Source organism: Corapipo altera, unplaced genomic scaffold (genome assembly GCF_003945725.1).
Source record: "Corapipo altera isolate COAL_440 unplaced genomic scaffold, ASM394572v1 1, whole genome shotgun sequence".
In the NCBI taxonomy this organism is placed as follows: domain Eukaryota; kingdom Metazoa; phylum Chordata; class Aves; order Passeriformes; family Pipridae; genus Corapipo; species Corapipo altera.
In genome coordinates this window covers 16037920-16060800 of record NW_020884873.1, presented here as the reverse complement: position 1 = coordinate 16060800, position 22881 = coordinate 16037920, and the positions used below count along the sequence as shown (strand labels likewise).

At 54.2% G+C, this 22881-nt stretch overlaps 4 protein-coding genes across 5 annotated transcripts; 1 reads left to right on the top strand and 3 right to left on the bottom strand.

Annotated features, from left to right (window-relative positions):
* Positions 1 to 2232: 2232 nt before the first annotated feature.
* GALR3 (galanin receptor 3) lies at positions 2233 to 5958 on the bottom strand. 2 transcript variants are annotated; one of them, XM_027655757.1, is made up of 3 exons: positions 5315 to 5958; positions 3747 to 3868; positions 2233 to 3177 (listed from the first exon to the last, which is right to left on the bottom strand). In XM_027655757.1, the coding sequence occupies exons 1-3, from the start codon at positions 5747 to 5749 to the stop codon at positions 2295 to 2297; spliced, it is 1440 nt and encodes a 479-aa protein (XP_027511558.1). In that variant the 5' UTR covers positions 5750 to 5958; the 3' UTR covers positions 2233 to 2294. The 2 variants fall into 2 exon arrangements, with proteins under 2 accessions (XP_027511558.1, XP_027511567.1); XM_027655766.1 differs by having other exon boundaries at positions 3747 to 4118; positions 5315 to 5377.
* Positions 5959 to 5981: 23 nt separating this feature from the next.
* Positions 5982 to 7452, top strand: LOC113953081 (noggin-like). The gene has a single exon (XM_027655789.1). It carries the CDS (start codon positions 6567 to 6569, stop codon positions 7377 to 7379), a length of 813 nt encoding a protein of 270 aa, XP_027511590.1. The 5' UTR covers positions 5982 to 6566; the 3' UTR covers positions 7380 to 7452.
* Positions 7453 to 10098: 2646 nt separating this feature from the next.
* On the bottom strand, positions 10099 to 15587 carry GCAT (glycine C-acetyltransferase). The gene is given in 10 exon segments (XM_027667088.1): positions 10099 to 10454; positions 10881 to 11002; positions 11433 to 11604; positions 11983 to 12065; positions 13354 to 13508; positions 13813 to 13959; positions 14480 to 14581; positions 15165 to 15295; positions 15382 to 15550; positions 15552 to 15587. Coding segments are annotated over 10 exon segments (1269 nt in total). The 3' UTR covers positions 10099 to 10302.
* Positions 15588 to 17802: 2215 nt separating this feature from the next.
* On the bottom strand, positions 17803 to 18731 carry LOC113959082 (histone H5). The gene has a single exon (XM_027667853.1). It carries the CDS (start codon positions 18569 to 18571, stop codon positions 17993 to 17995), a length of 579 nt encoding a protein of 192 aa, XP_027523654.1. The 5' UTR covers positions 18572 to 18731; the 3' UTR covers positions 17803 to 17992.
* Between the last annotated feature and the right edge of the window lie 4150 nt (positions 18732 to 22881).

The following is a 22881-nucleotide window of genomic DNA, read 5'->3' as shown; positions in this document are numbered from 1 at the left end:
GGTCACAGGACTGAGGCTCAGGGGCTCTATCTGTGCTGGCAAACAGGATCTGTCTTGCTCACACTTGCAAGTCAGGTGGCATCACACACCTTGCGTTCCCAGAGCAAAGCTGTCTCATCCAACGGAGGGTGGCCTTGGGTGGCTGCAGTCACCTGCAGCACAAGGACTTGGGAAAGCTGAGTATCCTGCGTAGTCCTCCCCTCCCCTCTCATGACTCATGTCATGGCCATGTGACAAAATGGGAGCTATGTGAGGTCAGCCAGGCACCGCAGCAAACCACAGCATTGCAGCAATGCAAATCCCACTGGCCCCCTCCCTCCCATATGTGCTAGACTGATCAAAGGCCTTGCTTGGACATTGTTTTCATGGGCTTCTCTGGCAGCCTGATGATGCAGAAAAATGCTGGAGAAAGATGTTGTGGGGCTGGAGTCCCAACACAGCCAAGTGATGCTCATCCCAACTCTGGAGCAGCAGGACACTGCTAGTGTGCGGAAAAGTCTCCTGCCAGAACACGAGTGCTCTGCCAGCACATTGCTTCCCACCTCCTTCATGCCCTCTTGTCCACCCTTTTGCCATCTGCTTGTAGCCCCTCACTTTGCACTGCCTTCTCACCACCACTTTCTGTCTCTGGAGATGGCTCTCACCCAGCCCCACATATTTCTCATTTATATTGCCCCCAGGTACTCTCACCATCCCTCCCTTTCCCTCTCTCTAGTTCTGTCTCCTCCTATGACTCTCTTAAACACCGGCAGTGCTGGAGTCATATTAAAACCCTCAGCTTTGCTGCTTCTGGGCACTTCTGCAGTGTCTGCTAAGGCAAATAAACAAATTGCTGCCATGCTAGTGAGTCTGTGGTCAGATGGCTTATGTGGCCTACACCACCTCCAACCCAAACTGCAGAGCCCTGTGCACAGCAAACAAGGCAGGAGAAGGCAATTACCAGGTTTATTAAGGTCAAGCAGGGGAGAAATTCCAGCAACTTCTGATTTCTTCTCCCGCCCTGCCATCCCCACAGCACTTCCCACTGTCAGGCTGGGAGGATTCCCGGCCCTGCTACAGGGTGTCGTTGAGCTGCTGCCACAGCTGAAGGTTTCTCCACAGCTGCTCGGGGCAGCAGGGACAGAGCAGGGGAAAGTTTTTCTCCCAGGTGGACATGGGTCCCACAGCTATCCCACAACAGTGGCCAGTCTTGGAAGATATCCCAACCCCCCTCAGTGGTGTTGGCCACGTGCTCTCCTGGAAGTCTTCTCCACCATGTAGAAAGGAGCACTAAGGACTGAGCTAAGTGTGCATGGGTGTGATGGGCCTGTTTCTTTCTCCTTTGCCTCACCATGATTGTCACCTGGCTCCACAGCTCATTTTGCAGCTTGGCTACTTTCTTTTGCTTTGGTGACAGCCATCAATTCACTCACCATCGTCATCATCACATAGAAAAAAAATGTCTGGCCAAGTGAGTAAACAGTGTGTGTGGGGCTAATATCACTGAATAACGTCACTGCTCTGAGACCAAGAGGACCTTCAGCCCCAGAAGGAAGGGATGAAATTCCAAGTAGCAAGCAAAGATCAAAGAGGAGGCAGCAATCCCTCAGGAATTTGTGAAAGGCAAACAGAAAGTAAGCAGAGGGGTGGATCAGGTAGAACAATGCTGTGCAGATTGTGTCACTGAGCTGTTGGCACAGACAGCTGACTTCCTTGTGCACCAGTCAGTATTGGCAAAGACCCTTTGATCTGGATGCAGAGGCAAGGGAAGGGGGCAGAGGTGGATGAAGGCTGCCCCTGGCACATAGGAAAAGAAGGGCATGTGGGCAGGGGACAGTGTTTCTCCACTTCGGGCTCTCAGGAAGAGAGGCTGCCAGCTATTCTATTCAGACTCAGGTCCCTGTGAACTCCACCCTTCCCACCCATGCTCTGATGTGACCTTAACAGCCTGGATTTCCTACCAGGATATTTTCATTTTGATTTCCTCCCTCTCAGAGTTTCAAGTTGTTGCACAAAATTAGCAAGTTAGGAAGTTGGGAAATGGAGTCCTTAAAATGTGTTGCAGGAATGCTGCTCAGGTCACTTGACATCATATTAACATGTCCTTCCATTCTGCATTTGGTTAGGTGGATTGTGACATTCCTAGGTGAATGCTGTGGGCCAGTGAGCAAAGGTGAGTGGGGCAATGGGTTTACCATTGCCGCAGGATCTTTTGGTGGCTCTGCTGCATCCATTCCCCTCTGCCGCACATTATTTGGCCTGTTTGGGAATGGAGTGGCTACTCACCATCTGGAAAATATATTTCTTCACTTTGTTTATCTGTGGTGAACAGTCAGAAACTCCTGAGTTCCTCTTAGAGTGGTCATGTCTAGGGAATGGCAAGCTGTTGCCAAATGTTCCTCTTCCAGTATCCCCTTTTTAACAGAGACCATGGCATCTTGAAGCTGCTGAGTCCATGCTCTGGCATGACTGGCATCTTCATGGTCCCTCTTCCTGGTGTCTTCTGGGACCTGAGTCACCTCAGTGTTGCCCCCATAGAAACCTCTGGTGCTGTTGATGAAACCTCTGTCCACATTGACCATATGGAATTTCCTTCCAACTCTCTTCTTCTTCTTCCTGGTCTTGTTCTGGAAGAAGAGGCAGGTGAAGACCTGCTTGAAACGCTTGCGGAAATGCTTGGAGATGAGGGCGTAGACAATGGGGTTGAGGCAGGAGTTGGTGTACGACAGGCAGTGGGAAGCCAGGCGGCAAATGTAAGTGGCTCGGTTGAAGGGGAAGTGGCCAAACCAGAAGCAGAGGATGACCAGGTGGTGAGGCAGCCAGCAGAGGCAGAACAGGATGGCCACAGCCACAATCATCTTGGTGACCTTACGCTTGGCCTTCCGGGACTCTGAGATTCTTTCTATGGGGTCTACGGAGGTCCACAGGAACTTGACGGTCCTAATGTATGCCAGGCTCACCACAGTCACAGGTAGGAGGTATCCAAAGACAAACGTGAGGATGTCAAGAACCTTTCGGCGCTGGTCCTCCCAGATGGGGACACAGATGGGCACACCATGGTAGTTGATTATCTGGTAGTAACTGAGGTAAGGCCCTGCAAAGAGCAGTGACAGTGACCAGATTGCTGCAATGGCCACTCCTGCGTTTTGGGAGGTGCGGAGGTCACGGGACTTCAGCGGATAGCGAATGGCCAAGTACCTGGCAAGGAGGGGAAGGAGATGGAGAGACCAAAGACAAGATGGGTGAGATGAGGTATTTCTCCTGCCCTATGAGGATGCCATCTCTGCACCCCTACCAGCACAGCCACCCATCCCTCCCCTCCGCCAGCTCTTGGGAGTGAGGGTTACAGTGAATTCACAGTTATATCAGGGTCATTCCAACAGTGAGGCTGGGATCCCCATCATCCACTCTGCTGTGCTAGCTCAGGAAGGGCAAGCAGTGTGTCTCCCAAACCAGGGAAGAAAAAGATAGAAGCAAGACTCTACTGTTTCCTCTGAGGTGTGTTGCTGTCCCGGGGCTTTTGCTAGTCTTGGTTATGCATGGTGGACACTCCTCCTTCCCAAGTGAGGGTCAGTAATCAAGCTGAGAACTTGGCTTCGTGGAAGGTGAGGGCATGGAGAGCTGGTTCTGCTGCCTCTGCCCCTGGGGAGACCCAACCTGCTTTTTACAGGACATTCAACAGGGCAGCCTTTCTCCCACCTCTTAGCTCAGGGGCAGCAAACACATTGTCTCTGAGCTGAGAGTCTCAAAGGGAAGGGGAGACTTACCTGTCAATGGAGACGGCAGCCAGGGTAAAGCTGCTGGCATACATGGTGAGGTAGATCAGGAAATGCACAGCCTTGCAGGCAAAGGCCCCAAAAAGCCACCCATCCAAGGTGTAAATGGTGGCCTGGAAAGGGACACAGCAGATGATGAAGCACAAGTCTGCCACGGCCAGGTTAAGGATGAAGAGGTTGGTGGTGGTGTACTTGACTTGGCCATTCTGCAGCAGCACAGCCAGCACCAGCCCATTACCCACAGTACCCACGAGGAAGATGAGGGAGAAGATGATGGGCACAAGAATCCCTGCTGCTTGAAGCTCCAGGCTGTCAGAAGAGATGTTCCATCCCTCTGGCATCTCCCCACCTGACCGTGGGAACCTGCATGGGAAGAAAGGGAGAAAGCCCTAAAGTGCCTGATTCCAGCCTTTGACACCACATTTCTCCAGAGATGCCAATCTCAACCAGCTGGTTAAATGATGACACAAAGATCCTCATGATATTGCTGGCAAGAATGTTGTTGGGATCAGTCAGGTCACACCCGGCTTGAGCAAAACTGAAGCCCCTTTCTCCTGCCCAAATTCACATTCCCACTACGGCATCTCCTGTGCTCCCAATCCCCTGAAGGATCCCCGCTGCCCTACCACCTGGCCTCCTCTATATTCCTCCTACAATCCCAAAGCTGCTAAACCTCTTGGGATTGCTTGCTTTGGCAAGTCTAAACCCTGGCTAGTATTTAACCGGGTTTGTCCATGAGGCCATGGGGAAGGGGGCTCCCATGGTCTGAGAGTGGTCCTGGCACACTCAGCCCAGGGCTGTGCCACCTCCGTCAGCAGGAACCCGATGCCTGGATCACACCCCACAGCAGCAGCATCCCAACATACTCTTATCACAAGGGAACTCCTTAAGCTGGGGCCACCTCCACTCTGGAACTGGCTGCTCCTTGCTCCCGGTGCAGTAGCTATGCTCTGCAGAGAAGAGGCAATTAAGGGCACCTTTTCATGATACTGAGAGGTGGTAATGGGCTGGATGGTGGCAGCTTGGTGAAGATCTGCCTGAAATACGACATGATGAACACTGTGAAGAAGCGTGTTATTACCACAGCTCAAGGTATTGTGATTTGCTGCAAAACTTCCTCCAGCCCTGAGTAACACTGTGCTCAGGCAGGGAGTGCCAACAGCCTATCTCCGAATGAGCCTTCCTCTTGTTTGCTATCGCTAGAACAAATTGTCCTTCTCTGAGCAATAACTGAGAGGGAAAGACACCATTATCTAGCTACTGTTGACATGCAATTAACTCGGTTTTGGGTCATGCAAGCTCCTTCACCCCATGCTCCCCCATGCCTCAGCTCAGGCCACTTCGTTTTCCCAGCTCCTATGTGTATCACACCAAAAGACTTTCTCTGCCTCTCTGGCTCTTCTGTCCCCTCTGTCCTGCTGATAACTATCCATCTGGCCCCATGAGATCTCCTCAACGGAGCAGAGGGGCCTGGCCTCCCTCTGGGCATGCATGATCACCAGGGTGTCTCTTCTCAGGGAGCCTGAGGCCACCTCTCAGCTTGGGAAGCCAGCACTCACCTTTTCAAGGAAGGGTCTGGAGCTTTGCCACTTGCTTGGGGAGGGGGAGACCTCTGGTCCAGCCCAGGTGATGGTGACAAGGAGGATGCAGACTACCAAAGAGTTTGTCCAGGCAGCTTGGTCACTCCGGTCACTCCTGCCTGGTGCTCCGCTGCCTCCCCCTGCCTGCCACCAGCTCTGCTCTCTCTCCTTCTGGAACTCCTTTCCTTTCTCTCTGTCTCCCCCTTTTTCCCTCCCTCTGCTCTTGCTGCTGAACCATAGATCTCTGTCGATTTTTTTTTCCCCTTTCTCTGAGGTTGGGTTTGGAGTTAACTCCTCTCTGCCCAGCTTTCCTGCAGGCTCAGCTGCTCCTTGTTCCAGTGAGGAAGGGGTGGCAGAGAAAAAGCCCACTATTCTCTGGTAGGAGAGGGAGAATGGAGGGGGGAAGGGTCCCATGGACCCTGGTGGCCACCCCTCAATGCTGAATGTTCAGGATGTCTTATTCAACACCTCCAGGGAACAAGAATATTCCACCACAGCGAGCCTGGTCCCTGCCCTGTCCGCGGGATAGGGCCCTAACCCCTCTGGAGCATAAGCAATTAATTGCTATTACTAGCTGTTATTAATTATTGTTAATAGCATGGCTCTGAGCAGATTGAGCCTCTCACACAATGTCTGACCTGGGGAAGGAGGAGAATGCAGGTTTTGGTTTCCATCCAGCCCAGATCTGCACGCCTCCAGTGCTGCCAGGGCACTGCAGGGTGAGGAGGGAGGACAAGCCATCAAGGGAGGCTATCTCCAGAGGTTCAGCTCCATCACAGTTGCCTGGGACAGCATGGGTGCTGGCTGATGTACCAAGAGATAACAGTGACCCACACAGCCCTCCTGCCTTGCTGCCATGTCCACCCTGATGACAGGACCTATACCCTGAGGACTTCCAGGTATGCTAAGACTGAGTGCAGTTAGGTGATCTTTTCCCAGCAAGACTCAAAGGCCACCAGCTTCCCTTTGCTGGGAAGGTCCTGGGTGCCTATTCCAGTGATGGAGCAGGATGTGGAGAAGGAGGTGCTGGCCCCTTCCCCTCCACAGCAGCTCTGATAGCCCTTTGGGGTCAGTGGAACCCTGTGGCCTGACAGAAGGGATCATATAGCTTCTCGATCCCACGTGCCCCTGTGGCAGAAGGGAGCATGGTGTCCCCGCTGGCTCACTATCAGCTGCTGTAACCAGGGAAAAGGGGAAGGCCGTGTCTTGGGACGTGGTGATAACCGAGGGGATGCGGCGGAGCACAAGCCTGCACTCTGCCACAGCACTGCTCACCATGGAGAGAACATACTGCTGCTGCCTCCTCCTCCTCCTCCTCTGCCTGCTCCCACCACTGGGCATCCCAAGCCCACCACTGCCTCCGAAGGAACCTCAGGATCTGCCGCTGACACTGTCCAGCACCGCTGACCCCACTTCTCACCTGCTGCGTGGCCGCCCCTCAGCCCCAGTGCGGCCCTACAGCCTCTCGCTGTCCCCTGAGGATTACCACTACTCCCCCAAACCCCGGCACCTGCGCCCTGGGCGGCTGCGCCGGCTCCTAGGCTCGGCCTTCGACCCCTTCTGGATGGCAACTGAGGAGCCCCGGGGTCGCAACAGCAGCATCCTCGAGGAGAACCTGGAGTCCATGAGCAGGGACCTGGCAGAGGGTGCTGGGCGCTACCGCCGCAAGCTGTGGCGAGAGGTGGAGGGGCTGGAGCTGCCCACCCTGCTGCCCCCTGGCCCAGGGTTGCCCCCTGAGCTACCTGGGGCCCTGGCCCGCCACCTACGGCAGTGGCTGGTGGAACTGGCTGCCTGCCGCGTCACCTCCACCTGGGTTGACCTGGGACCCATCTTCTGGCCCCGCTGGGTGCGCCACACTGCTTGTGACACCAGACCTCCTGGCTGCTCCTGGCCCCCTGGCATGATCTGCCGCCCCACACAGCTCACTCGGATCAAGCTGCTGGCCTGGCACTGCTGGGTGCCCCAGCACCCAGGCCCACCAAACTGCACCTGGCGGCAGATCCCCTACCCTGTCGTGACTGCCTGCAAATGTTCCTGCCGCTGAGGGGGCTGCAGGGGGCTATGGAGGGACCCCATGGTACCTGTTCTTGTAGCCAAAAGGCCTGAAAAGGCAAGAATCTGCCTGGATTCACCCTCGGATTTGGGGGGAATCTCCAAACAGAGAAATAAACCTCCAGAAAGGAAGCGCGGACGGCTGCTGTCATTGATCTTTCTTGCCAAAACCCTTGTGTGGGATGCAGCTGCTTTGCCCCTTGCCCACCGCAGGGAGGCATTAGCGCCGGTGGAGGCCCTTGTGCAGCATTTATCTCCAGCAAAGGATGCGGAATGGGAAAATCGTGGAACCGAACAGCAGGCTCAGACCCTGTTTGCATCAGCCCCAGATGACTCAGTCCAAGCTGGGGCATCCCTGCCTGCCTGGGTAGGGGAGCAGGCAGGGAGCAAGGTCAGGGAAATGTCAGCAGGGAAGCGGTAGAGGGAGGTGGGTCACAGCTCAGGGTGGAATCAGTGGTGGTTAGAGAGACTGTAGGGCATCAGCAGGTAGAGGGGCAGTTTTGGGACTGCAACGAGGCAGCCTAACAAGGATAGAAGTAGGGGGTGGACAGGGACTCAGGGCTGGAAGCATCTGTAGGGCTGGGTGCATATGGAAATAGGATGGGATATGATCCTCTACTGGGTAAGATACATGAACCCCCCACTTATCCCATGATGTAGAGAGTGACAGCTCCAGAATCAGGACTGTCAGAGTAGCATGTAAGATCTGAGGTGGGTCAGGGAGCCCAAGCTGGGAACTGCATCCTTGAAAAGCAGTGTCTGCCTCTTCATTCCACCCAGTAAAAAGTCCTCTGCTTTCTGGGCTAAAAGCTACATGGAGCTGCAAATCAGATCTAGGCTGGGAGGCCTTTAAGAAATAAAGAGCTGGAGGCTTTGCCTGGGATTGCGATATTAACATGATGCCTTGCAATTGATGGGCGCTGCATTATTCATTTCCAGCATGCCATCATCTGACCCTCCTGCTTTCCCAGGGCTCCAGCACTCCCCAATCTGCTCCCCAGACAGCTCCACAGTCTGCAGCAGAGCTTGGCCTTGAAGTAGGCAGAGAGGCAGAACAGTGCAGGGAGTTGGCTGCCGAGGGGCCTGAGAGATATGGAGGGGAGGTCAGTGTACCTGGTGAGATGAGGAGGAGGAAAAAGGGGGAGCCCCCCTGTGCACACAAGAACAATTGTGTGCGTCACAGGAGGGGAGCTGCTGCTGCTCTGGCTTGCAGCTGAGAAGCAAGACATCTGTATGGCTGTTCTCCCATTCAGGAGGACTTCAAAGATGGAGCAGGGTTAAACTGTTTGGGTTAGCTGCCCTGGACAGAGCAGAGACAACAGCAAGACTGCCTGCAGAAGGCCAGGGGAGAGGGGGAGAGCAGGGCTGGGGACCAGCAGGAGAGAGGTGCTAGGGAGCATGGTACAGGTGTACAATGGAGGTGTGCAGGTAGGGGGGAGCAAAGGGGGGGGGGGTGTCTGCACATGCATTGAGCTTAAAACAACAGTGATTCAGTTTAGGGTTTCAACCCCCTTTACCAGATCCCATCTGGCTGAAGCTTCATCTCTTCCACATTGCAAGAGGGGCCTGAGCATATCCCCCTGCCCTTTCCCCATTACATTCTCCATGCCAAAATATTGCCTGTTGAAAAGGGTTTGCAGCACTGTGAGTGTGTCTGGTGCCACAGAAAGGGAACTCCATATTGTAGTTTATCAGCAGGCAAATTAAACAAAATCAGCAGTTATGCTACCAGCTGTTCTAACAAGGTCTGGTTGCAGTCCTATCAAAAACACGTTTCTCCCCTGCCCTTTGCAACCCCAGATTAACTCCAGTATTCTTCTGCAGTTGCTCTGGTTCAGGTCAGACATGCTATTGCCCTGTAGCTCACTCCCTGACTGCCCAAGGGCATGTAGCAATTTCAGAGCAGGTCTTTGCTGATGTGACTCAGTGCTCCAGCACCCAGGCACAGCACACTCCATTTCAGCTGGAATCTGTCTCCAGCTGCAAGTACTCATTCAGCACGTGGGCAGGTGGCAGGACACACATGACTTCTAGAGCAAAACTGATGCAAACAAAGCAATCCTGTGATGCCCAGGACCCACTTGTTTCTGCTTTAATGCTCAAATGCTACGCCAACACAGCTTGGAGGAACAAATCCAGAGATTCCTGCCTGATGGAGGAAAACTACAGGTTTCTGTCCCCTGCTCTGCCTCTGGCTGACACAGACCCTCTTGCCATGCTGCTGGCCTCTGCCCGCTGGCCTCTCTGGGGCAAGAAGCCTTTCCCAGGGCAGTTTTGGGAGCACCACTGCAACTGGTAAAGCCTTATAGCTGGTCCTGGGGACCAAACAAGCCTCACATCTAACACCCGAGAGCGAGGAGAGAAAGCAATACTGGAGTTTTGGCTGGCCCATGTCCTCTTTCCCTAACCAGCTGCTGGTGGTACGGATTGCAAAGGGCTTGGGAAACACCCCTGCCTTGGTGGGGAATTGCAGCAGGGAGATCTGCCAGTGATGCTGCTGGACCCAGAAGAGAGCATAGAGGAAGCAGGCAACCTCAAAGCACACCAACAACGCTGTATTTCCATCAGCAGGAAAGAACAGGAACTGCAGTGCTTCAGCATCTGGACTGAGGCTTCAGGGAAGACACAGCAGAGTGTGTGGTCACAGCACAAGAGGATGGGGATGGGGTGCAGCTCCTGAATGAGAAAACAAGAGGCAGACAAATATCCACTGCACTGCAGGACACCTTTAATGACACAAGAGCTCGTTGCCAGAGCTACTGCCAGCACGCTGCAACAGCCACGGCCTCCTGCAGGCTGCCATGCCTTGAGGATCAGTCCTGTTTTTGGCAGCGTGCTGCTCAAGCCCTTTTCCACCCAGCAGAGGCACTTGGTTGTGGGCAGGGATGGTGCCATAGGAGGTGCTTGTTGGCCCCTCAACGCAGCGCTCCGTGTTTCCGTCCCACCTCGGTGAAGGCGTCCACACAGCGGTCGATGTCCTCGTCACTGTGCACAGCTGAGATCTGGACCCGAATGCGGGCCTTTCCCTTGGGGACCACGGGGTAGCTGAAGCCAATGACATAAATGCCTGGGAAGGAAACACAGAGAGAGTCAGAACTGGCTGGGAGGGAGAGAGGCAGGTTGATGGGTACTGGGTGATAGAACAGCTTTTGGATCCTCCCTCTCCTCTCAATAACCACTTCCAGCCTTCAGGGTTTTCAAGTGCCATCTTCTCCCAAGCATGGAAATGAGGGTTACAGCCAGTGATGGGGGATGGAGTCCAGCATGGCAGGACAAGAGCATCAATCTAAACACCCTCCCCAGTAGAGAAAGAAGAAAGATCTAGGGGAGACCAGGAGGCTATTCCAGGAGAGTGGAAGAGTTCCTTATGATGACTTAAAAGTGAGATTTCATCCAGAAACATCCTCTGGAGGAGGGCTGGTGGTGGCATAACCACCAACTGTCCCTTCCCTCAGGGAATGTGTCTGCACACAGAGCTCTCCCCCCAGTTCACCTCTGTTCAGCATGTCCTCAGCCATGACTGAAGCCAGCCGAGCATCCCCCAGCATGACCGGACAGATGGGGTGGTCTTTCCCCGAGATAGTGAAGCCAGCTGCTGTCATCTTGCTTCTGAACCTGGTGAGGAGAACAAGAGGATTAGTAAAAACCTCATCACCCCTGTCCTTGGGGACTGCTGCCTTTCTTTCCCCTGGGAGCCCTGGCCACTGGGGCTGGGTGAGTTTTGCTCCACTGTGCATCCTCTGGGCAGGGAAAAGATGTCTCTTCCTGGAGTGACCTCCTGCCACGTCCTGCTCACCGAAGTGGGACTGCAGATCCTTGAGGGGCAGATGTGTCCCAGCACACAGGGCATCCAGATATGACATACCTGCCTGCACACCTGTCTGACACACACAGGCACATCCTGGAGCTTCCCCTGAGCACCCCAGAGCTCTGACTTGCAAGCTACCTTTACAGCTATCACAAGGGAGGTGGGGGTGAATAAATACACAGACAACTCATTCCTAATGAAGCTGTCCCTGCTCCCACCCCAATATGGCCCTCTCACCGTTGGGTTTTGGCAGCCATGGACTGTGCAATGGCATTGCTCTCCATGAGCAGGTCCAGGGCCTTGGATGCACAGCCCACCACAGCGGGGGGTAGGCTGTTGGAGAAGAGGTACGGGCGGGACCGCTGGCGGAGCAGATCGATGAGGGGTTTGGGACCGGTTGTGTACCCACCTGCAGATGAAGGAGAGAGAATTGGACAAGGCACCCCAGGGTGACCTGTTGAGAGTGGGACTTCTCAATAAAGCCAAACTGGCTCCTAGAGCAGGAATTTCAGTACAAACCAGGCCTAAAAATCACAGCTGATGCTTTTGACCAAAAGTTTCCACTTTGACACCAAAGGCAAATGCATGGGGAGGATGACAGTGGAAGGAGCACATGTCAGGATCTCCCTTGACCCTGCAGCAGCGTAACAAACGAAGCCTCATGCCACCAGCAGAAGAAAACAACATGCATTTGTTGCTGTATCATTAGGTAGAGGAAGAAAACATAAGCAAAAGCTGTGGAAGCTCTTAAGGGTATGCAGGATCTTGAACAGAAAAATGCATTCACCTGCAGCTCCTCCAAGAGCTTTTCCCAGGGTGGAATTGATGATGGTGACTTTGTCCATCACTCCCAGGAGCTCATCAGTACCCCTGTAGAAAAAGGAATGTCACATTATCAGCTGTGACAGCACACACCAGGGAAGTTGCTTGATGCCTCAAGGGCAACAGAGTGCCACTAGCCAGGTCTCTGGTGTCCCCCCTTCAGGAAAAGGAAGAACAGCCCCTTGTGATAGTACCACCCAAGTGCTGACCTTCCTCTCCTGCAGAAAGGCTATGCTGGGATCTTGTGAGATGAGAGCATGGGTTCTTCGTCCCTTACAGATGGGAGAGTGCTCAAACTTCCCACACAGAAGTTTAATAGTCCAAACAAAGCATCAGCTGTTGTAGGTTTCACTAGTGGAACCAACCAGATGTAGTAAACGTGCTCTGCAGCTTCATGTTCTCCAACCCAAAAAGGCAAGATGAGGCATGGCCATCCAGCTGTGAGCTGTCTTGAAACAGTGCTGTCGACGACACCACCAGGTTCACACCCAGACTAGCACAATTCACGAAGCATTCAGTAACTGTTCCCTCTTCCTCAAGCCATTGTGCATTTACACACCTCAGTGCAGTCAGACAGATGTTTTTGCAGCTGGTGGGACCACAGAGACCACTGAGACAGAGTGACATGGGATGACTACCATGCCCCAAGGAAGGAAGACTACAAGACAAACAGATCTATGATTCCTTCCTTATGATGACTTATATTTGAGAAAGTTCAGTACAACTACAGGGTCTGAAACATATTCGAGTTCTGCCACCTCTTGTTATTGATGAAGTGCCACCAGGAGTGGTATCCCTTCTCTTAAAAGATGCCTTTTGCACCACCATTTTGAGGGAGGATGAAACACCTGCTATGACCTTGGTAAGAAAACAAGGCAAGTCTCCTTGCTTAGTTCTCAAAACAACACATGAAGCATCTCTTCTTGGCTAACACCTGCATCATGTACCCTACTTGGCATCTGGAGGAGCTCTAGGCGATGGAGGCAAAAGCTGCCCCGAGGAAACTAATCAATCTGTGCAAGCTAGCTCCACAAACCTAAGAATTTGAAATTAGTATCTGACAGGAGAAGGATTTGGGAATCAGGAAGTCCAACTGCTTGCCAGGAGAGGCAGATGAGATGGTCACACCATCCCTCACACACTGAGAAGCAGCTGTTACTTTGGGATGGGTCATTGCTAAAGTATCTCCCTTCAAACCCAAAGGTAAGGTGCAAAGCCTCCAAGAAATGGTGACTCTAGGAGTCCCCACACAACATATGTTAGTCATCGGCACCTTTGGCCTTGCTTCAGGATCAGTCAGGGTAGGGGGGTAAAGAGAGCTGAAACAGTCACTTACCGACCATTGGGTCCCAGGAAGCCCGTGGCATGGCATTCATCAATGAAGACCAGGGCATCATACTTCTGAGCCAGCTGGCAGATCTCCCTCAGGGGTGCAATGTCACCATCCATGGAGAAGGCACCGTCAGTCGCCACCAGCCGCAGACGATATTTCTATTAGAGGGAAAGAGGCATCCCCAGGGGTGAGGATCTCACCCTGAGGAGAGGGCCTGGTGAAGGAGACCAGGACATACTCTTAACTCTTGTAGGGAGTCAATATATCTAACTGAAATGGGGGGGATTTGCATTGCAACCAGCCGCTTTGCCACCTTGTCTATCCATGCCTGTCTGTGCCTGTCGGCATAAACAATGCCTATGGCATGGGAAAAGGCAGAGCTCACCATTCAGGGCTGGTTACTGCACAGGTAGCACAGCTAAGTGAGCGCCCTCGTGTTCGGGTGGGAGCAGACCTCCATACCTGCGCTTCCCGCAGCTTGGCCTCCAGGTCCTGCATGTCCATGTGCTTGTAGCGGTACTTGTTGGCCTTGCACAGGCGGATCCCGTCGATGATGGAGGCGTGGTTCAGCTCATCCGACAACACTGCATCCTCTGGGGTCAGCAGGGCCTGGCCACACCAAACAGAAAGGATCATCCTTAGCTCTGTTGTGGCACCTTACCAAGATGTTTCAGCCCCTCTCGGTACAGAGGACAAGGCTGCAGTTGATTGCAGCTGCCATGTCTCTCCTGGCACTGCTAAACTTTACACTTTCCTTCCTAGCCACCTTATCCTCTGATTTCTTCAGGCCAGGCTCTTGCCTGTGGCTTCTGAGCTCAAAACCTCCCCCCTAGCAAGCCTGGATGATCACCCATTCCCTCATCTACACTTTAAGGGGAAGTACAGATCTCTGAGGAAACAAGAGCCGTCCCCAAAAGCTGGAGCTGGCTGGGGACGGGGGAGGTGAAGGCTGATTAAATGCCTCTGCATGGCTTCCCCAGTCCAAGGACCCCAGGTCGGGGCTCTTCACCACCAGTCACTGCCATCTTTTCTGGCATACACAGCTCACATCAGAGCCTCTGGAAGACACAGCAGGCACATTGCTGTCACCTCCTTCCTCCATGCACAACACACGGGAAGCCCTACAAACCTCAAAGATACCAGCGTTGGCATCAAAGCAGCTGGCATAGAGAATGGCATCTTCCCTCTGGTGGAAGCGTGCGATTTTCTCCTCCAGGTCCTTGTGTATGCTCTAAAGGGAAGAGAGAGTGAAAGTCAGAGGTGGAGCAGCACAAGTTCTTGCTTGCCCACTGAGGTTAAATGCTGACTTGCAAGGGGAGGAAACAGCCAGGTTTTATTCAGAAAAAGTGTGTGTGCATGGGAGAAGTTAGTTGTGCTCCCTAAAATATGATTATGGTTTTGGATGCCAAAACCTCAGCAGGGAGTTCCTCAAGCACAGGGGAGCAGCTCTGAGTTTTCTTTGCACTTAACCAGCCAGTGCTCTGAAAGGGCTCCAGTAGGGATAAACTGGGGTGGGTCTGACAGAGCCACTTCAAATCAGGTTGACTGTAATTTTGACCCACAAGAGAGGGAAAAAGACGTTAATTTTCTGAATTCAGAGTGGTGCTTCATTTCTTTGCTCTCAGGTGTTGTAATGGTTTAAATTGGCATATTTTCATATCTTTGGCTAGTGGGGACCTAGCAGGCTCTTTTTTTTCACCGAGCCACGTGTACCTTACGGCTGTGCACGCATGCGAGTGTCGAGAGGGGAGTCTGCGTGGACACCCTGCGAAAGACTACCGCAGTGCAGGGGATGCTGCGGGGATGCCCGGTACCTGGGTACCGCAGATAAAGCGGACCGAACTGAGCCCAGCGCCGAACTTCTCGAGGGCCTCCACAGCGGCACGGATCACCTCGGGGTGGCTGGAGAGACCCAGGTAATTATTGGCACAGAAGTTGATGATCCCTGCGGGAACACAGAGAAGCGGGGACATCGCACCGGGGGAAGAGGAGGCCGAGAGCCCCCCTCCCCGCCGCCCGCCCCGCACGCACCGCCTCCGCCGCCCGCCAAGCGGAGGTGGGGACCCTGTCGGGAGGCGATGACTCGCTCGCTCTTCCAGGTGCCGGCGCCTCGGATGTCCTCCAGCTCGTTCTCCAGCCGCTGCCGGAGCCGAGCCGCCGCCGCTCCGGACGCGGCCCGGGGGGCGCCGGCCCCCCCCGCCCCGCAGCGCCCGCACCGCCGCTGCCGAGCGCCACATCCCGCCGCTCCGGGTCGCCCCGGGGCGGGGCTACGGCTGCCAGGGGGCGGTAATTATCCACGAGTTAATTACAGACCAATGACCATTGGCCGCCGGGGCACCGCCCCCCGGCCGGCGGGGAGGGGAGGGGCCGAGCCGAGCCGAGCCGGGCCGGGCGGGGCGGGGCGGGGCGGGGCGGGGCTGGGCGGGGCTGGGCTGGGCTGGGCTGGGCTGGGCTGGGCTGGGCTGCTGCGGCTGCTGCGGCTGCTGCGGCTGTTGCGGCTCCGCCGGCTGGAAGGCACTCGGACACCTTCCCTGGGAGGCGTTCGGCATCTTCTTTGGAGGAGAGGCTCTGTACCAAGGGGTTTAGGCAGCCCAAAGCCAGGCGATTTGGGACACCCGGAGTCTGAGGAATCCTGGAGAAAAGGCACCCATGGGATTTAGTAACTGTAAGGTGGTCGTGGATTAGGGCCTGAGGGGTTTTGGGATTTTGGAACAGGGAATCATGGACCTTAAGGATCAACAAGCCCAGGAGCACTAGGTGCCCCCACCTAAGGGATTTGGGGTCCTCAGAACAAGGGACTTCAATCCTAAGTGGGTTATGGGTGCCCACCACTGTGGATAATGAACCAAGGGTCTGTAGGATTGGGTGCATCCAGCTGAGGGTCTGTTGGACCGAGAGGTTTAGGATTTACCAGGTAAAAATCAGATACCCAAGCCCAAGAAATTTGAGTGCCTCTGGCCAAAGGGGTTTGTGAGCCACGGGTCCACTCCTTTAAACACAAGGAGTCATAGAATGATAGAATGGTTTGGGTTGGAAGGGTTCTTATAGACCATCTAGTTCCAACACCCCCAGCTGTGGGCAGGGATCCCTTCCATTAGACCAGGTTGCTCAGAGCCCATCCAACTGGCTGGAATACTTCCAGGGATGGAGCATCCACAGCTTCTCTGGGCAACCTGTTCCAGCTGGACAAGGTATCTCCATCCTCCGCTACAGCTGACTGGGGAATACTATGGCCAGAGTGGTTTAGGCAACTCATTCCAGGGCAATTAGGCACCAGGCTCTTGAAAGGCATCAGGGTCTTCAGCTTAGGTGCTCGGGAGCTTTTGGTCCAAGGGTCTTATGAACAAGAGCCCTAAGGGATTAGGTGCCTCTGGGCCAAGGATTTCAGTACCCTGAAGTACACAATTTGGAATCCTCCATGGCTGAAAGAGTCAGGCACTGTCTGCCCAAGTGATTTAGGAACAAGAGGCCAAAGGATTTGGGATCCATTGGGGAGGGTGAAGATGCTGGGCTCACAAGATTTAGGCAAGCAAGCCCAAGGGGACTGGGCACCGAGAGTTTTTGGGATTTCAGAGCTCCTGGCCCAGGCGGTTGGGGATCTTGATGTCCAAAGAGGTTAGATTTCTCTAGCCAAGAAGGATTAGACAACTTCTGCCTGAAGCTCAGACCCTGCTGAGCAGTGGGGCCAGCCCACAGGCTCCCTGCCAGCCCTAGCTGTCAGGATCACCCCGCCCTGCCCAGGGAGGAGCTCTGGCAGGGGCCAGGCAGGCCCTGGAGTCCTGCCAGCCCCCACTGGGCACAAAGCCAGAGCCCCAGGTGACAGCAGGGCCAAGCCCACCAGTCTGACTTCACTATCGTGGCTGCCCACCCGAGCCTTCCTGCAGAGCTGGCCACTGCCGTGCTCAGGATGTTCCTTTCTAGGGAGCCAAGCCACTTATGGCCATGTTTGTCCTTTCTACCCAGGGTGATCCTGCTTCCCACTTGATGGGCACCCCCAACTCCTTGAGAGCCAAGGTGGACAGACTTTGGCCCTGTTCCACCTCCTCCATCCTGTCCCTGCCCCAAGAATCCCTGCCACCACCCAGCTGTGCTGAGGCAGCTCCACAGGCAGACAGGCAGCCTCATTGCCCAGCTGGCTACTGGTTATCTCCAGCACCAGCTAGACCTCCCACCCAGCAGCCCAACATACCCAGGGCAGAGGAGGGAAGGCTGAGGATTTTGCAGCCATATGTTCCCACTTCCCCACCAATGTCGGCAGAGTCTTTGCCTGGCCCCAGCAGACACATGAACCCCCAGGAATTGGGGCAGGATCAGGAATTGAAATCCTGTATGGCCCCAACAGACATACGGAATCACCATCACTCCCAACACACAACAAGCAGCCCAGCACTAAAAAAACCCAAGACATACACACAAGAAATTTCTGAGACATCAAAATGAAAAACAGACCAGTAACTCTTAAAAATGGGAACTCTCCATACTAAAGATGTTCCTTTTTTTCATTCATTAACTGCCTTATTTTAGTGATTTCCATTCAGCAATAGATCAATTCTTTATAAAATGCAATAGAAAGGGGTAAAAATAAAGGCAACAGCTATTTACAGAACCAACAGGGAGAGTACCAAAACGCCTCTAGACTTCTTCACTTCTTCTTGGGTGATTTCCGGGCGCTGGACTTGGCTCTGGGTTTTGACCGCTTTGCCTTCTTGGGTTTGGACACCTTCAGCGACTTGGCCTTAACAGTCTTTGGCTTCTTGGCTTTCTTCGGGCTGGACCTTGACTTCTTCCTGGCTCTCCTGGCGGCAGATTTTGGCTTCTTTGCCGGTGACTTGGCTTTCCTGGACCTAGCTCTTTTCCGAGGTGAAGTGGATCTCCTGGCAGCCTTCTTCCTCTTCTTGGCCGGGGACTTCTTCGCCTTGCTAGCCTTGGCCAGGCGAAAAGAGCCAGAGGCACCGACCCCTTTGGCCTGCTTGAGGACTCCGGCGGTGAGCAGGCGCTTAATGGCGAGCCTGATCTGGACGTCGGCGTTCTGGCCCACCTTGTAGTGGCTCTTCACGTACTTCTGGATGGACTGTCGGGATGAGCCGCCACGGCTCTTGTCGGCCCGGATGGCTGCCGTGATCATGTCCGTGTACGTGGGGTGGGCTGCTGGACGCCGCGCTGACCGGGCCCGCTTGGGCTTGGCGGCCGGAGCCGGGGCTGGGATCGGGCTGTCGCTCATGGCGAGTGCTTCGTTCCGCGATGCCCCGCTACGCCCTCGCGGTGGGAAGCGTGGTCCGCCTGGCCGGGGACCCCCGCCCCTGGGCGGGGAGAGGCTGGGAAGGGAGTGGTGGGTGAGCGAAGCCGCAGCACAGCCGGTGCCGCGCTGCCTCCCGTGCCCCCGCCGGTGCCTCTGCGGCCGCGCCCGCCGCGGGCTCCCTTTAAAGCCGCGGTGCGGACCGCGGGGAGGACTTCCCCGCGCGCGCCACCCGCCGCCCCGGTGTCCCCGCGTGTCCCCTGCCACGCCCAGACCCGACCCGCCGGGAGGGACAGGCAGGGACAGTGCGGGGGACAGTGTGGGATCGAGAAGAGTATTGGGGGGAAACACTGGGACAGGGAGGCACACTGGTGGAGTCGGTGCGGGACAATGAAGGACAAGCACTTGGAAGGGACACTGAGTGGGGCACTCTGGGACAAGGTGCATTTGGAAGGATATTGAGTAGGCACGAGGAAGGACACTGAATGGGACATGGTGAGACAGTGGGGAGTACTTGGGGACACTGGGAAGACAGGGACAGGCATGGCAGGGATATTCAGGGCAACATCAAGACAGATGGGGGGACACTTAGGAAGGACATAAGGGGTGGGGGAAGGACACTTAGCAGGGACATAAGGAGACACTCAGGAAAAATATCAGGGCACAAGGAAGAACACCAGGCGGGACATCAAGGGAACAAGGAAGGACACAAGAGGAGACACTGAGGGTCTCACCAAGGAGAAAAGGGAGAGCACTGGGTGCAAAATCATCTCAGCAGCAGTACTCCACGGCCAAATACCTCTGCCTCCTCCTCTCCCCCTTTGCTTTCCACCAGGTGCTTTGGGGACACCAGCTCAGCCCTAGCATGTGTATGGTGAGGGGTCACAAATAACAGCCTGGCCCCTTATTTTTAGGGGACACGCACAACTCTTTGTGAGGGGACAGAGCAGGGACATGTAACAGTGGCAATCAGCCATCCTTTCCCCACTGGATGAGCAGTCGGCTGTTCCTGGGAGATTAAGTGTAGCCACTATCATCATCTTGCCAGTAGGATTTAGATGATGTTTTCCTCTTATTTCTTAAAAACATGCGGGTGCAGCCACCTGGTGCCCACTGACACGCCATGAGGTGCTCAGAGGTGAACCCCTGTGCCTCCAAATCCTGCAACACCCCAGCATAGCATTAACGTACGCAGCGAGCAGCTCTTGGTAACTTCTATGTGCCCTGGGTGCCCAGGGCCATGAAAACCACCAGCCAGGGACACGCAGAAGTACACATAAAAATCAATATAGACACATAAATACAAAATATAAATATCAAAATAATAGAAATTGAAATAATAGAACAAATACAAATAGCAGAAATAGAGATAATAGAAATTAGAAATAGAATCGTAGAATCATAGGATGGTTTGAGTTGGATTGGACCTTAAAGATCACCTAGTCCCAGCTCTCCTACAAAGACAACTTCCACTAGACAGGTTGCTCAGAGCCCTATCCAACCTGGCCTTGAACACTTCCAGGGATAGGTCATCCACAACTTCTGTGAACAACCTGTTCCAGCGCTTCACAACACTCACAGTATAGATTTTCTTCCTAACATCTAATCTAAACCTGCCCTCGTTCAGTTTAGAGCTGTTCCTCCTTGTCCTACCACTACATAGAGATAGAAACAGAAATAGAATAGAAGCCTTTGATACTCTCTTCCTGGAGAACACAAGTACTGTGTGAGGGCCTAGCCCAGGAGGAGATACTCGGGCCTCTGATGCTTTCCCACAGACGGAAGGGCCACCGAGGGCATCTCCTTGTGCCTCCCTCCCTGGTGCAGCTTCACATGCCCCATTTCATTTGGGGAGTGGGAAAGGTTCTCAGCACTGGACTTTTTTAGGAGCAAATTGCTCCTAATGGTAGAGAGAAATAACCACCCTCTTACCTCCCCTGGGGTTTGCTTTTGTTTTAAGACCTAGCGAATACATGGCTTTTCATCCCATATGGAGAGCATGGGCAGGGGGCTCTGGTGGCCTGGGTAAACACTTTGCCTGGCCAAAGGACCTCTCATTTTTCCTATCTGGGAATAAACTGCCAGCACTGGCTGCCTGCACGTAGGCAACCGAGGCTCACGCAGATAAGGCACCATCTGCTTTTATTTGCATCCAAGTTTTTAACCGTCAGAAGCAGCTCACCCATACTCCAAGCTCTGGGGATAGAGGAGAAGGTTTAGGGGGGGTTTAGGAATTGGCCCCCGAGGCTGGCACAGCGCCATGGTCCGACCGCAAAACCTCCAGCCTTAAAACCCGGGCAGTCATTATCTATATAGTGCAGTGATGTGGAGGCAAAGGCGGGAGGGAGGGGAGGAAAGGAGACAGAGAGGGAGGGGGCAGATGCTTTACCTAACTTTGGACATCTTAGGGATCTAATCTCAGCTGTTCACCTGGGCAGTTCCTGCAGCTGATCTGGGCTGCTCAGCCTCCTCCGGCGGGTGCCGCTGCTGGCAAACAAACACCCTCTCCCTTATACATGGTGGTTCTGGCCCTTTCATCTGGACTAGCTCCCTAACTTTTAGTCAGTCAAAATAGAGGGAAGATCCTGTGCCCCTGAGTGACTTGCTGGAGGGAAGGTAGACAGGTGGTCACAGCTCATCAGGCTGCTGTTGGCCTTGTACATGGTGGGTAACCTGATCAAGGTAACCCCTAAGCACCCCACTTGATGCTGGAAAGCACCCCTCGAACCTTGCACTGTTTTACCTATGCATCCTTAACACGAACTGCTCAAGACTGAGAGGATTTTCCAGCCCCTGGCAGGATGTCAAGGGTGGAGGTGGAATGCAGATGCTGCAGAACAATGCAAGTCCTGTTGCTTCTGGGAAGTGGGGTCCAGCACTGCAGGCACCCCACTGCAGGTAGCACTGATGTAGGAAGGCTCATCCAGAAGGAAAAGTTATTCCTATGGGCCACTCACGCCATGGGCCACTCATGCCAGCTTGGGCTCGTGCCTGTGTTTTTGGCCACATGAACCTGCCACCATGCCCAGGACAGGATGGGTTACCCCCTACAGTCACTTTTCTCCTCAGTAAAAGCTACCCAACCATTCCAAGCCTCCTGTGCCTCCCATTTCTGGCATTAGTCAGCAGAGATTGGGAAATACCACTTCTCCGACGAACTCCAGAGGACAGAGCCTGGCAGAAGAATCCTCTCTGTAATCCTATTTACCTTCTCCTCCCTCCCTGCACTGTGTTCAGCCAGACCCCATGGGGATTTACACAATTCCAGCTGCAGATTTTGTCTTAAATGGTCAAACTGTCCACACTGGATGTGCTACAGACCTGCTGGGCAACAACCTCTGCCTTGTAGGGGCAGGACAGCTGTTCAGAGGCATCCGAGCACACTAGAGCACTTCTGGAGATTATTGCCAATGACAACATCTCATTTTACCCAATTTCCATTTTCAAAGAGACTCAAAATCACCAGCAGTGGGACTTGGTCTTGGTAGCAGTCAGATCCAAGTGCTTCTGTCCTTTTTTAATAGCAAAACTGGCTCTGATGTTCCAGCCATGTTCATCAGAGCTTCAGCCCTGAGCCCCCAACATACAATGCAGTGTGGTCAGCCCAGCATGAAGCCGCTCAGCCTGGCCAGTGCTACTGGCAGAGCAGGCTTGAAAGATGCAAATAAACAGCCACGGGGCATTGTCTCTGGCTGCTGGACTTATTACTACTGTTTTAAAAGATTTATGAGTTGGTTTTTAAGGGCAAGCTCCTTGTGGGAGCTGGGATGCTGGCTCTCATGCAACCACATAGCTTTAGGTTTTCCCTATGTTTGAGGCTGGGACGTTTCTCACAGCCACAATCCAGCTGGGGCCAAGCGAATGGGGTACAGTCATCGCTTTGGGATGCTTTTGGGGCTCTGCTGGCCATCATGCCTATCGTCCACGGGCATTTTGGTCACCTCCTCTCCCTGCCACTCTTCCCCCACCCAGCTCCCCTGCACCCAGGAGATAACGACGCACAGACGACGGGGTGACCGTATCGCCCCGATGCAGGCGAGACAGGGGCAGCCTGATTAATGCTGTGCCAGTTTTGGAGGCGGAGTCCCCCATCACCCTGGGATGACGGGATGCTTGTGCCCTGCTGGTGGCTGATCTGCAGCTGCAGAGCCTCAAGGAGGGACAACTCCACCACATGTCACGCGCCCACACACTTCGCCTGTGCTTACGCGACACATTTATCGGGGTTAAGCAGCCCTGGTCCAAAAGGCAGAAGAAAACAACACACCGCCCCAACAAACCAACACAAACACAAG